Genomic DNA, 15,386 nt, shown 5'->3' with positions numbered 1-15,386 from the left:
TTTACTTCCTCAGTTCCCTTACATTTCCACTTCTGAAATTTAAAATACTTTTTTCTATAATTATTCAGAAAAAATATTAACGTTGATTTTTAAAATAATGTAGAAAACAAATAATAATTTTTATCTTATACTTTTCTGTATAAGTATTTTTGCCTTTTTTAAACCCTTAATATGCTAAATTTTTAACTAGAAAAAAAGCAGACAAGTTACTAATAATATTTATGACTTTCAGGGCAGTAAAACCTAAGCTTTAAAAAAATATGTACGTTAATAATGCAGTAAAAATTGGGTAAAATCTTATTTTTCAACTTAGAATTTTAATACGTGAAAGAAATACCTCAAGGTTTAAGGGCAAAATGGGATAAACGCATGTCAAATTTTAGAGAAAAGTTAGGCATAAATCCAATGTTTGCCAGATTCTCTGTGCTGGGTTTTCTTTGGCTTTTAAAAATTCTGGGAATAACTCACATGGATGAGTGCACAGTGACTCTAATCAGCAGAAGGTCGATGCTGGCTACACAGCGACTTCAATCTTCTGTGTCGGTCCCCAGAGGAGCAGACACGCTGCCCTCTAGTTGGAAGTTGAACTGAACAGCAGGGCAGCAGGCAGGGTGGCATTAACTTTAATCACCCTGCTTAGCATTTGTCTAAGATTTTACTTTACTACTGCCTACCTTCTTATGTTTTTGGAGAATATCTGTAATTCTGGCAGTGTCATCATTTGGTGTAACATTTATTATAATGACTTTGTGAAAAAAATAAAAGAATTGAATTTTGTCAATTGATTTATCAGGCATTTGAATCATCTATGTTCAAAGTATGATGTGAGAAATTCTTTTGAATCCTTTTTATTAGCACCTTACTTTTGTCTTAGTTTGTATTAATGTCAAAACAAAAATAAATCTGACTTTGAGGGATATGTATGCAAAAGTACATTTTAAAATAATATTCATATAATTTTAAAATATCCATTTATTAAATTTCATACTAATTTTAGTATTTCTGTGTTTGGAAAACAATTATTATAGGTGTCTAACCTTTACAAGAGATACCTGGAGGTTAAAAAATCAAAAACCAAAAAAACGGTTCTTCACAGCCAGATTTAATCACTGGAGGCATGGTATATTTGCATATTTATGTTAGGAATGAATTTTAGATTCTATCTTATACTTTTCTTGGTACCTTTATAAATTCATAATTTTAATGTTATTTTTCCTTTTAAATATGGATCAGCGTTTCTGTCTCAGATCCTAAATATCACAAATACTTTCTCTCTAAATTCACAGAGATTAAAAGATGTTGATGGAGAAGCATTTTACCCACTACTTGAAGATGAGTGAGTATATCGTCTCCTTTTACACTTATTTTTCCTTTCTGTTTATATTATACTGGTAAGAAGCTTGTACATTTTCTTTGAAAAGTATTTCCTAAAAATAACACAAAAATATGGTGTTTTTAATTTTAAAAATTTTTATACCTTTTGTCAATTTTTCTGCTTTTGTTTCTTTTTTACAGTCAGTCTAATTTACCTCATTCAAACAGTAATAATGAGCTGTCTGCAGCTGCCACTCTCCCTTTAATCATCCGAGAGAGGGACACAGAGTACCAACTAAACAGAATCATTCTCTTTGACAGGCTGCTAAAGGTAGAGATTCTAAACTGTAAAGTGTTATAAAGAGCCCACATACAATCCTTATTTTTTATTTCATTGGTAATTCTTAGGGAATCTTGATGTCATGAGAACACTAATTCTTATGACCTATCTTTTCTGATTAACTTTAATTATAAAAATGATACCTGTTCATAGTACATAAAATTAAAAAGTAAACAAGATGCAGAAATCTATGCAAAATCATATTAGACAAAATATTAATATCTGTACTATTTAAAGAACACCTAAGGGGAGTTCCCTGGTGGTCCAGTTGGTAAGAATCCGCCTTCCAATGCAGATGACATGGGTTCAATTCCTGGTCAAGGAGCTAAGATCCCACATGCTGCAAGGCAACTAAGCCTGCGCACCACAACTAGAGAGCCTGCATGCCACAGCTGCTGAGCCTGTGCACTGTGGAGCCCGTGCCCAGCAACTGCTGAGCCCACCTGCTCTAGAGCCCGTGCACCACAACTAGGGAGAAGCCCATGTGTCACAACGAAAGATCCCTCCATGCCGCAATGAAGATCCAGCGTGCCGCAACTAAGACCCAGTGCAGCCAATAAGTAAATGAACACCTAAAAACCAAAAGAAAAAGCACTATTATCAAAACAGAGAAATTATCCGGATAGAGAACACAACAGGACTACAACTAGTTAGTAAATCAATTCAAAATGTGTATTCTTACTAGGAATGAAAAAAATTAAAATAACTTTTTCTTGCATACTGAATTAGCAAAGTGAATAAAGGTATATTGAGATTGGAACTCTCATTCTTTTTTTCTTTTTTTTTTTTTTTTTTGCGGTACGCGGGCCTCTCACTGTTGTGGCCTCTCCCGTTGTGGAGCACAGGCTCCAGACGCGCAGGCTCAGTGGCCATGGCCCACGGGCCCAGCCGCTCTGCGGCATGTGGGATCTTCCCGGACCGGGGCACAAACCCGTGTCCCCTGCATCGGCAGGTGGACTCTCAACCACTGCGCCACCAGGGAAGCCCCCAGAACTCTCACTCTTTTAGAGTAAGTGTAAGGTGTTAGAAACATTCTGTAAAACAATTCAAAATATGTATCAAGAGCGTTAACAGCATCTATACCCTTTGTCCTAGTAATTCTCTTCTAGAAATCTCTCCTAACATACAAATTTACAGAATGACAAATTTATGTGCAAAGATATAGAAGAAACCATAATAATAACATATTTGTTTAATACTTTCTATATCACCAGATATTTTACAAAGCGCCTTACATACATTATTTTACCCATATGAGACTGGTAATATTATTCTCATTATGAGTCTTTCTTAATTCTCCCAGAGCACATAATAGAGAGGAATGATTAAAAACAGTAGAATCAGCTCCTCTCTTTGATTGTGTAATAGGAGATTTACAGAAGATAGGGAACCATTGCACTGCTAATTTATATGTATTAATAACATCAAAGTAATTTCAGGTACTTAGAAATGTATTACAGTTCACCTTCAACTTTTTCACTGGTATATCGAGATCTGTCTAGACTAAAAAGATGACACTGGTAATTTGAGATATTTTTCATATCTTTTTTTATCTGTAGGCTTATCCATATAAGAAAAATCAAATCTGGAAAGAAGCAAGAGTCGATATTCCTCCTCTTATGAGAGGTTTCACCTGGGCTGCTCTTCTGGGAGTTGAGGTAAAAAAGAAAAGAGAAGCCTGGAAGCTGATGAATAGTGGTAGGAAAAAAGAATGAAAGTGCTTTCTGAATGTGTACTTTTCAAGTTGCTAGAAAATTATGTAGTAAAATATGAACATTAAGAATATTTGGCAATTTTAAGTGAACGGAGTAGAGGAAAAGAATATAGACTAGATAGAATAGAAAAACATAATTGATGGTTTGTTAGATTTATTCTATTTAATGTATTTAATGGACTCACAGAAATTATCTTGATTATTAATTTTAAAATCAAAATATTTTAAGAATATATGTATATCATTTATAAGTCTATAGTCCTGCTTATAAAGTATGTTCATCTTGGAATTGGATTGCCTATTTATAACTAATGCTATCTAAATTTGGAAAAATCTTCCATACTAATTTGAACCTTGTCAGAAATCATTAACATAATGATTTAGTGCCTTTTGGCACATCTGTCTTACCAGAAGCATGCTGCTAAGAGAAATAGCTACTTTATCTTCTACAACACCTTATCTGTGGCAGTGAGGAAAGGAAAAGTGTCACAAAATTAGTGGGGTGACTTGCAGTGCTACCAGAGAACAGCAGTCATGATAATGGGCCAAATCCTGCCAGATTATTTCATTTTCTGTAATTTCTTTGTCATTTTGCCTTCATGTATTTTCTTATAGCTATCTTATGGATGTCCATCACCTATTTTTGTGTGTGTGAATTTCCCCAAATATTTTTAATCCTTTTAACTCTCTGTTGAAAGATTTCCTTCCTTCATTCCTGATTCCCTTGATGAGAGTCTCTAAACATCTTTGACTTTGGTTGGTTGCTTTACAAGAATGTCTAGTGTTCTATCATACGGTAATAGTTAGAATTGTAGAACCATATAATGCTTAAAATTCAAGAGGACTTCCAAGGTCAGGTTGTCCAAATCTTTCATTAAATAGATGTGCCAGAGAAGTTGGCACAGCACAGAGTTTGAACCCCAAATTCCTGGCTGTTTCTCTACCATTACGGTTAACCAGACTAATAAGTGTTCTGTGCTTGGGACACTGACCAAACATTTGAAGTGGTTTATTCAGTTATTCTTTCTGTAATGGTATAACTGAAAAATGTAAATGATCCCTTTAGTCCCTTAATGATTTTATAACTACATGATATTCCACTCTTTAATTCATCCCAAACTTCTGCTTCCTGGTGCTGAACTACCACTGCTTTAAACAGTTTCACTTTACTTTTGCTTTCATTACCAACTTTAACAGGGAAATTTCTTGTGGATGAACCCTACCCGCCTCCCCGGAATTAAAAAAAAAATTTCTTCATGAAATTTACTATGCGTGAGATAACAGTGAATAGAGAACAGCAAGGCTGTGTTTTGTGTTGCTGTGGAGGCTGGGAGATTGGCTAAGCATGGTCGTTAGCCACATGACTCATTCAACACATTTGTCTTCCAGTGTGTCTAATTCAAATGTCTGCCTTAGCAAAATGGTAAATTGTCTCAGACTTTCATCACAGACTGTCAAAGATGTAGAAAATTTTTCTAAGGAGTATACTTTGGGTTTGAGTGTGCCTGTCTATAATTGGGTATGTTTTCAAAGATAGATATTTATAAATAGATTTTTCCTAAATTTATAATTTATTAAGGGTATGATAAAGTAATATATCTTCTCTTATTTTTTGCAGGGGGCTATTCATGCCAAGTATGATGCAATTGATAAAGATACTCCAATTCCTACGGATAGACAAGTATGATTTAGATTTTCTTAAACAACCTAAGATAAGTCTTCCCAGTCTTTAAATTTTAAAAAGGCATGAGGAATTTTCTTCCTTTCATTATGAATACTGAGCAGCAATCATATGCATATGGTGTTAGAGAAGCATAACTCTTACCTCTTTAAGATCTACTCTAACTCATTAGTGAGTTAGAACTGTTCCTTTTAGGAGTTTAGGCCAAGCAACTTTTCCTAATAATGTACTTTTTTGTCTGAAGAATTTGTCCTTTATTTAGACCAGATTGTAAAGGAAGGTTTTTTTAAAACTAAATTAATACATACCTTTTCAAAAGAAGTAGTCTGCTTTCCTTGTTTAAGTATACTTACAACTTTTTGGTGTTTCCAGTGGATTAGTATAAAATTCGAAAACTTCAGACACCACAGTTATGGAGGTTGCCTATTCAGAATTTCATAATACAATTTCTCCTTTTCCTTATCTTGGGATTTATTGGCAATCAGTCCATTATAGTTTTACCTTATTGTTTGGCTGTTTTACAGATTGAAGTGGATATTCCTCGTTGTCATCAGTATGATGAACTGCTGTCATCACCAGAAGGTCATGCAAAATTTAGGCGTGTATTAAAAGCCTGGGTTGTGTCTCATCCTGATCTTGTATATTGGCAAGGTAATTTTTTTTCCCTATTACTAAGACACTTTTGAAGTGTTAGGAACATGTTGCATGACTGACAATTTTTAAAATCAAAACAAAATATCAAAATATCCTTGGCTTTGAGAAAAGTCAATACTAAAGCTATGCTCTATTTTTGGAGAGGTTTACATGAGAACTTTTTTTTTAACTTTGTCTAAATGTCTAATGAATATCATTTAAATGCAAGACATTTAATGAGACAACTTGCTGTCATGTTGATTAGGAAAGTATAAAGAATATTTTGTGCTGTTGTAATCTTTGTGAATACACTTTTTCAATACTTATGCAAATAATAAAATAATTTTGTACCATAAATAATTTGGGGCAAGTTTACATTCTTGGCATTTAATGATCTACAACTTATACTTATCAGGGTTACTGGGAATTGTGGAATAGGATATCACCCTGAACTTCTCATTTTTTTCTCTTTTTTAAAAAATATCTTTAATGCTCCATATCCTTGATTTGTAGCTTTCCTCATTACTGTTTTTGTGGTCATTGATAAATTCATGAATGAGAAATCCATTCCACCTAGTCTTATTTTTGAATTTGTTGTAATAGTGCTTATATTTCAATTCTGTGTCTATTTCTGGCCAAACCTGAAAATGAAGCTATTATTTTTCCTAGCTCTGTTCATTTTAGAGTTCTGACAGTTACAGATAAATTTATATACATTCTTTTAACATGACAGTGTATGAATAGCATTATTATCAATAAAAGAAATATGTCATGTATTTGTATTTTACTTCACAATTTTTTTTTTTGTGGTACGTGGACCTGTCACTGTTGTGGCCTCTCCCCTTGCGGAGCACAGGCTCCAGATGCACAGGCTCAGCGGCCATGGCTCACGGGCCCAGCCGCTCCGCAGCATGTGGGATCTTCCCGGACTGGGGCACAAACCCGCATCCCCTGCATCAGCAGGTGAACTCTCAACCACTGCACCCAGGGAAGCCCTACAATTTTTTAAAGAATTTTTTTTCATCATCCCAGAGAAACATGTAAGAAAAATTTTCATCTCCTATATAAGGAAACCTGTCTGGAGTTAAGTGATTGACAAGATCACACAGTCAGGGACTATATGCAAGCCTTCTATCATTTTTACATTTTTCTATTACTATATTTCTCTCTTCAACTCATAATAACCTTGATAATAATAATGGTTGGTTTATTTTGGACATTTACTATATGCCAGTCACCATCAGTTATTCCTCACAATAACCCATGACGTAATATATTTCTGAATGGGTAATAACGTACAATGCTTAATCTATATAGAAGTAATGCAGAGAACTCAATAAGGTATATATCTACAGTTCTCTTGGATTTTATTTGAATTCTTTCCCCAACCTCTCTCCATCAGGTCTTGACTCACTTTGTGCTCCATTTCTCTACTTAAATTTCAATAATGAAGGTAAGCCTATTTATCATTTAAATAATTATTGTGCATATTATTTTAAAATATTTTAATCAAACGTGAAAGTTTTTTATTTTCATTGTAAGGTTCTTGCTCTCTTCCTAGTAGATATTGTACATTTCTGTGAAATAATCTATTAGACTCATTTTAGAGGATGTGAAGGATTAGTTTATTACTGGAGAGTTTCAGCTGTGACTAGAGATTTAGGGAGAACCTGATAGGTTATTCTAAATGCATTCATCTACTTTGGTGACTATTTTTATGAAACTTTGGAGAAAATTCTGACTTTTTTAGAGATTAGTTTTAGTCTATATATACTTTCTGAACAATTTGTAAAGAAAACAATATTGATACTCTATCCTCCAGAGACTTTTATTTCAACCACTACCTCCTTTTATTTTTTAAGCCACCACCTCCTTGATGAAGACTTTTCTTACCCTCTTGAATCCATATAGCACTTTGTATTTCCAGAAATTTATCTTCTGTATGTTTTGTATTGTAGTTATTTATATACTAATATAGTAACCCTTTTTTTGTTTAGCAGCTTTTTTAAATGACAAGGGTTTTTTTTGTTTTGTTTTCTGTTCCCTCATATGATGCCTTTTATAGTAGGTTTTTCAATAAATATTTGAATATTTATTGTGAATATCTCTAACGATATCACATATAGAGAGTGTTACCATATATAGCATAAATCCTTAGAAGCCTCAATCTCAGAATCTCCATTTCTTCAAATTCTATTTCATATCAGAATTTTCATAGATTTCGGGAATTTGAGTAGCAATAGCATAATCCCAGAGAACTAAAATTTCACTATTTGACTACTTTTTTAAATGCCTGTTCTCTGATATTAGTCTTTAGACTAGGTTTTGTTGCGTTTAGTTAAGCATAGCTCATTATCACACATACTGATCCAAAAACAGTAAAGGATCTGTGTTTGAAAGAACAATTTATTGCTAGTGTTTCTAAATCCAAAGTTCTCAGGCTCTTTGCATCAACAAAAAATTAGCGATCTTGAGGTTTATATAGCTCATTAATAATGATTATGTTTAGAGATTTTAAAAATGCATAAAGTTCTGATAAAAAAGGTTTTTATTCTTGTAGGATAATGATTGCTGCGGTAGTTTGCTTTTTTGTTTGTTGTTTATTTTTGTTTTTTGGATTTTTTGTTTGTTTTGGGTTTTTTTTTTTTTGCTGCTGCAGTAGTTTGAAACTGAAAAGTTTGTAAGGTGGTTATCTTCTGTTGTCCAAAACATTTTCTGTTTTAAATGGTACAGGGTTTTTCCCCTTAAATTTTGTGCTTCCATCAATTATTAACGTAACTCTTGTTTAAAAATAGATTCAAGGAATGTGTGCTAAGTGAGTGAATGACTGCTGATCTTTTACCTCATTAACTAATTTGTTATATTTGCCTTACTCTTTCTTAGCCTTGGCTTATGCCTGTATGTCTGCTTTTATCCCCAAATACCTGTATAACTTCTTCTTGAAAGACAACTCGCATGTAATACAAGGTAAGAAAATGTGTTTCTTTGCCTTTTTATAGGGAAAGCACTTATGTCAAAAGTGACCAATACTCAGTTAAATTTATGATTTTGACCCAATAAAATATGGTGACAGGGCTTCCTTGGTGCACAGTGGTTGAGAGTCCGCCTGCCAATGCGGGGGACGCGGGGTCGTGCTCCGGTCCAGGAAGATCCCACATGCCGCGGAACGGCTGGGCCCGTGAGCCATGGCCGCTGGACCTGCGTGCCCAGAGCCTGTGCTCCACAACAGGAGAGGCCACAACAGTGAGAGGCCTGTGTACAGAAAAAAAAATATATATATGGTTACAGTGTGTCACTAAAACACGTGAAAAGATCATTAAGTTTAGTCTCTTCTCCAAGTCCACAAAGAATCATGGTATTTTGCTAATGACTGTTTAATATCTAATCTCAGTTTGGTTCAAATTCATTCATGCCAGTTTAAGAAAATAAAAGTCCAGCCGTTTGTTTCTCTCACTATTAACATTGCCCACAAAAAGCTTCACCATGGAGCAAGCCTATCATGAATTAGTAAAAAGTTTAAACAGTGTTTAATTGTGTAAGTAAACAGAATATTAAAAACACTTCTCATTCATCTTATTCATGCTCGATCACCCAAAATATCCTCCCACTTTCTTTTCTTTCCTAAAAGACATCTCCTCCTTCAGAGTTCAAGACGTAGCATAACCCATCTGTGAATTCTTTCAGGACTACTTCAGCCACATTCAAACTTTTATATAAGTTTTTGAGCTCATTTTTGAAAGTAGTGTAACAGAAGTTTAATAATAAACACTTGTGAATCAGACAAACTGTTTCAAATTTAAGTTTCATTACTTATTGTGAGTCTTAAACAAATAACTTAAGTTGGCTAGGTATAATGTTCCTCATATCTGAAATAAAAATTGTTGTAAAGGTTAAGCATTATAAGATATGTAAATACCTAGCACATAAAAACATTCATTTCAATAACAATAATTATTACTATATTATTTTTACTACTATTACTATTTTTATTATCATTATTACAATTTTTTGATAATGTAATTATTGTCATGGTATTATATATCATTTTATGTCTTATATTTTCAAGAAGATTTTAATGTTTTAAGGACAGGGAATTTTCTTATAGTTTCGTATTTCTTTTGGAACAGACTACAAAGTTGGTTGCAGTCTCCCCATTTACCATTTTTATGAAACTTATCCAACACCCCCTTCATTTAGACTTTTTTACTTATATGTATATCCTATTAATTCTATTAAACTTTAAACAACTTAAAGCTGATGCTGTTTATTTATACCTGTGTCATTATGGTTTCATATAATTCACTCAATTTGAATAGATAAAGCAGGAAAACTACAAGCTGTGTCTGATTTATCAAAAATTCTGAGTAAGTGGGGTCTCAATTAGCAATATTTTTACTTAGTTAGAAATGAGTATAAAACTAGAGTACCAGAGGTCAATATAATGAAAAGTAATTAGAAAGGAAGCAGAAAGGGAAATGTGAATTAAAAAGATAAAGAGACTGAAAATAAGAGGAAAAGAATATGGATAAATAGCGCAACACATACAATTTTTCCATCATCATTTACATTAGTATATAGAGAAAAATATTAAAATTCTTTTTAAAAACTTAGTGTTTGTGTTTACAAACACATCGAGGCATGTGATCATTCATGGTTCTCTGTGTCTACCACATAGATGGGTGCTAGAAATTGAAGTAATGATCCATCGTCTCTATGTTAGTTTTGAAATGTAATTTGTATTGATTTGTATTTGTATATTGAAATGATTTGGCCTAAAATGGATATATCCAAGTCCCTGTACATTCCTAGGATGTGGACTTATATATAGTTGGGATTAACTTAAGAATGTTTTTTTTAGAGGGCAACAACTTTTTGTTTTGATTTCTTATAATTAAGAACAAGTATATTTTATAGGAAGGAACTTACCTTTTGCTTGTAGGTTAATTTAGTAAAGGCATCCAACTTCAAGAGTCATGTAATATCATCTTCCAGGAATTTATGAATTGGTGTTCTGTAAATGTATACCTTGTATCTTAATAAGGATATGTTCCATACTTATTCATAGATTTCTTACTATCCTTTATCAGTAATGTTTATTATAGGGTTGACAGTATACTCTAAGATTCCATAATACCAAAAGGAGCAGATTTAATAATACCTTGGATGATACCAGGAGATTTCAGGGGCTATTCATTGCAAAATATGTCAAACAGTCACCAAAGACAAACTGACAAAATTAAACATAGAAAATAGTCAGGTTAGTATTTGTGCAACACAAAAGGTGATTCCTTTATCCTCAGTTAAACATAAGACAGCAGTATAATGCTGTTATTTTTAAAGCTAACATGAGGAGAGGAACCAAGATGGCGGAGTAGAAGGACATGCTCTCACTCCCTCTTGTGAGAACACCAGAATCACAACTAGCTGCTGGGCAGTCATCAACAGGAAGACACTGGAACTCACCAAAAAAGATACCCCACATCCAAAGACAAAGGAGAAGCCACAATGAGATGGTAGGAGGGGCGCAGTCACAATAAAATCAAATCCCATAACTGCTGGGTGAGTGACTCACAGACTGGAGAACACTTATACTAGAAAAGTCCACCCACTGGAGTGAAGGTTCAGAGCCCCACGTCAGGCTTCCCAACCTGGGGATCTGGCAACGGGAGGAGGAATTCCTAGAGAATCAGACTTTGAAGGCTAGTGGGATTTGATTGCAGGACTTGGACAGGACTGGGGGAAACAGAGACTCCACTCTTGGAGGGCACACACAAAGTAGTGTGTGCATTGGGACCCAGGGGAATGAGCGGTGACCCCAGGGGAGACAGAGCCAGGCCTACCTGCTAGTGTTGGAGGGTCTCATGCAGAGGCGGGGTGTGCCTGTGGCTAACCCTGGGGACAAGGACACTGGCAGCAGAAGTTCTGGGAAGTACTTCTTGGCGTGAGCCCTCCCATTGTCTGTCATTAGCCCCACCAAAGAGCCCAGGTAGGCTCCAGGGTTGGGTTGCCTCAGGCCAAGCAACCAACTGGGAGGGAACCCAGCCCCACCCATCAACAGTTAAGCAGATTAAAGTTTTGCTGAGCTCTGTCCACCAGAGCAGCAGTCAGCTCTACCCACCACCAGTCCCTCCCATCAGGAAACTTACACAAGCCTCTTAGCCTCATCCATCAGAGGGCAGATAGCAGAAGCAAGAAGAAATACAATCCTGCAGCCTGTGGAACAAAAACCACATTCATAGAAAGATAGACAAGATGAAAAGGCAGAGGGCTATGTACCAGATGAAGGAACAAGATAGAACACCAGAAAAACAACTAAATGAAGTGGAGATAGGCAACCTTCCAGAAGAAGAATTCAGAATAATGATAGTGAAGATGATCCAGGACCTTGGAAAAAAAATGGAGGCAAAGATGGAGAAGATGCAAGAAATGTTTAACAAAAACCTAGAAGAATTAAAGAACAAACAAACAGATGAACAAAACAATAACTGAAATGAAAACTACACTACAAGGAATCAATAGCAGAATAACTGAGGCAGAAGAGCGGATAAATTACCTGGAAGACAGAACGGTGGAATTCACTGCTGCAGAATAGAATGAAGAAAAAAGAATGAAAAGAAATGAAGACAGCCTAAGAGACCTCTGCAACAACATTAAACGCAACAGCATTCGCATTATAGGGGTCCCAGAAGGAAAAGAGAGAGAGAAAGGACCCGAGAAAATATTTGAAGCGATTAGAGTCAAAAACTTCCCTAACATGGGAAAGGAAATAGTTAATCAAGTTCAGGAAGCACAGAGAGTCCCATACAGGTAAACCCAAACAGAAACATAACGAGACACATAGTAATCAAATTAGCAAAAATTAAAGCAAAAGAAAAATTATTGAAAGCAGCAAGGGAAAAAATGACAAATAATATACAAGGGAACTCCCATAAGGTTAACAGCTGATTTCTCAGCAGAAACTCTACCAGCCAGAAGGAAGTGGCATGATATACTTAAAAGTGATGAAAGGGAAGAACCTACAACCAGATTACTCTACCCTGCAAGGATCTCATTCAGCTTTGATGGAGAAATCAAAAGCTTTACAGACAAGCAAAAGCTAAGAGAATTCAGCACCACCAAACCAGCTCTACAACAAATACTAAAGAAACTTCTCTAAGTGGGAAACACAAGAGAAGAAAAGGACCTACAAAAACAAAAACAAAACAGTTAAGAAAATGGTCATAGGAGCATACATATCGATAATTACCTTAAACATGAATGGATTAAACGCTCCAACCAAAAGACACAGGCTCACTGAATGGATACAAAAACAAGACCCATCTATATGCTGTCTACAAGAGACCCACTTCAGACCTAGGGACACATACAGATGAAAGTGAGGGGATGGAAAAAGATATTCCATGCAAAAGGAAATCAAAAGAAGGGGAGAGTAGCCTTACTCATAACAGATAAAATAGACTTTGAAATGAAGACTGTTACAAGACATAAGGAAGGACACTACATAATGATCAAGGGATCAATCAAAGAAGAAGATATAACAATTATAAATATATATGCACCCTACATAGGAGCACCTCAATACATAGGCAAATGCTAACAGCTATAAAACAGGAAATTGACAGTAACACAATAATAGTGGGGGACTTTAACACCTCACTTACACCAATGGACAGATTATGCAGACAGAAAGTAAAAAGGAAACACAATCTTTAAATGACACAATTGACCACATAGATTTAATTGATATTTATAGGACATTCCATCCAAAAACAGCAGATTACACTTTCTTCTCAAGTGCACACGGAACATTCTCCAGGATAGATCACATCTTGGGTCACAGATCAAGCCTCAGTAAATTTAATAAAATTGAAATCATACCAAGCACCTTTTTCTGACCACAACACTATGAGATTAGAAATGAATTACAGGGAAAAAAACGTAAAAAACACAAACACATGGAGGCTAAGCAATACGTGACTAAATAACCAAGAGATCACTGAAGAAATCAAAGAGAAAATCAAAAAATACCTAGAGACAAATAACAATGAAGCCATGATGATCCAAAACCTATGGGATGCAGCAAAAGCAGTTTTAAGAGGGATGTTTATAGCTATGCAAGCCTACCTCAAGAAACAAGAAAAATCTCAAATAAACAATCTAACCTTGCACCTAAAGGAACTAGAGAAAGAAGAACAAACAAAACCCAAAGTTAGCAGAAGGAAAGAAATCATAAAGATCAGAGCAGAAATAAATGAAATAGAAACAAGGTAAACAGTGCCAAAGATCAATAAAACTAAAAGCTGGTTTTTCGAGAAGATAAACTTGATAAACCATTAGCCAGACTCATCAAGAAAAAGAGGGAGATGACTCAAATCAATAAAATTAGAAATGAAAAAGGAGAAGTTACAACAGACACCCCAGAAATACAACGCATCCTAAGAGACTACTACAAGCAACTCTATGCCAATAAAATGGACAACCTAGAAGAAATGGACAAATTCTTAGAAAGGTATAATCTTCTAAGACTGAACCAGGAAGAAATAGGAAATATGAACAGACCAATCACAAGTATTGAAATTGAAACTGTGATTGAAAATCTTCCAACAAACAAAAGTCCAGAACCAGATGGCTTGACAGGTGAATTCTATCAAACATTTAGAGAAGAGTTAACACCCATCCTTCTCAAAGTCTTCCAAAAAATTGCAGAAGAAGGAACACTCCCAAACTCATTCTATGAGGCCACCATCACCCTGATACCAATATCAGACGAAGATACTACAAAGAAAAGAAAGTTAGAGACCAATATCACTGATGAATATAGGTGCAAAAATCCTCAGCAAAATACTAGCAAACAGAATCCAACAGCACATTAAAAGGATCATACACTCAAGTGGGACTTATCCCAGGGATACAAGGATTCTTCGATATATGCAAATCAATCAGTGTGATACACCATATTAACAAACTGAAGTATTAAAACCATATGATCATATCAATAGATGCAGAGAAAGCTTTTGACAGAATTCAACACCGATTTATCATAAAAACTCTCCAGAAAGTGGGCATAGAGGGACCCTACCTCAACATAATAAAGGCCATATGTGACAAACCCACAGCAAACATCATTCCCAATGGTGAAAAACTGAAAGCATTTCCTCTAAGATCAGGAACAAGACAAGGATGTCCACTCTCACCACTATTATTCAACATAGTCTTGGAAGTACTATCCACGGCAATCAGAGAAGAAAAAGAAATAAAAGTAATACAAACTGGAAGAGAAGAAGTAAAACTGTCACTGTTTGCAGATGACATGATACCATACATAGAGAATCCTAAGGATGCCACCAGAAAACTACTAGAGCTGATCAATGAATTTGGTAAAGTTGCAGGATACAAAATTAATGCACAGAAATCCCTTGCATTCCTATACACTAATGATGAAATATCTGAATGAGGAATTAAGGAAACACTCCCATTTACCATTGCAACAAAAAGAATAAAATACCTAGGAATAAACCTACCTAGGGGGACAAAAGACCTGTATGGAGAAAACTATAAGACACTGATGAAAGAAATTAAAGATGATACCAACAGATGGAGAGATATACCGTGTTCTTGGATTGGAAGAATCAATATTGTGAAAATGACTCTACTACCCAAAGCAGTCTACAGATTCAATGCAATCCCTATCAAATTACCAGTGG

General features: G+C 35.0%; 1 protein-coding gene across 4 annotated transcripts in view; it reads left to right on the top strand.

The window, feature by feature from the left end:
- TBCK (TBC1 domain containing kinase) overlaps positions 1-15,386 on the top strand; it is a 232,024-nt gene that overhangs the window by 77,502 nt on the left and 139,136 nt on the right. For all 4 annotated transcript variants that reach the window (XM_060012853.1, XM_060012854.1, XM_060012856.1 and 1 more), the window contains 7 exons: positions 1,287-1,336; positions 1,516-1,645; positions 3,214-3,312; positions 4,987-5,049; positions 5,574-5,700; positions 7,085-7,135; positions 8,566-8,649. In XM_060012853.1, the coding sequence (XP_059868836.1) occupies positions 1,287-1,336; positions 1,516-1,645; positions 3,214-3,312; positions 4,987-5,049; positions 5,574-5,700; positions 7,085-7,135; positions 8,566-8,649 (604 nt within the window). The remainder of the gene's footprint in view (positions 1-1,286; positions 1,337-1,515; positions 1,646-3,213; positions 3,313-4,986; positions 5,050-5,573; positions 5,701-7,084; positions 7,136-8,565; positions 8,650-15,386) is intronic.

Source organism: Delphinus delphis, chromosome 5 (assembly GCF_949987515.2).
Source record: "Delphinus delphis chromosome 5, mDelDel1.2, whole genome shotgun sequence".
In the NCBI taxonomy this organism is placed as follows: Eukaryota; Metazoa; Chordata; class Mammalia; order Artiodactyla; family Delphinidae; genus Delphinus; species Delphinus delphis.
The sequence above is the reverse complement of the archived record's forward strand: the minus strand, read 5'-3'. Positions and strand labels throughout refer to the sequence as shown.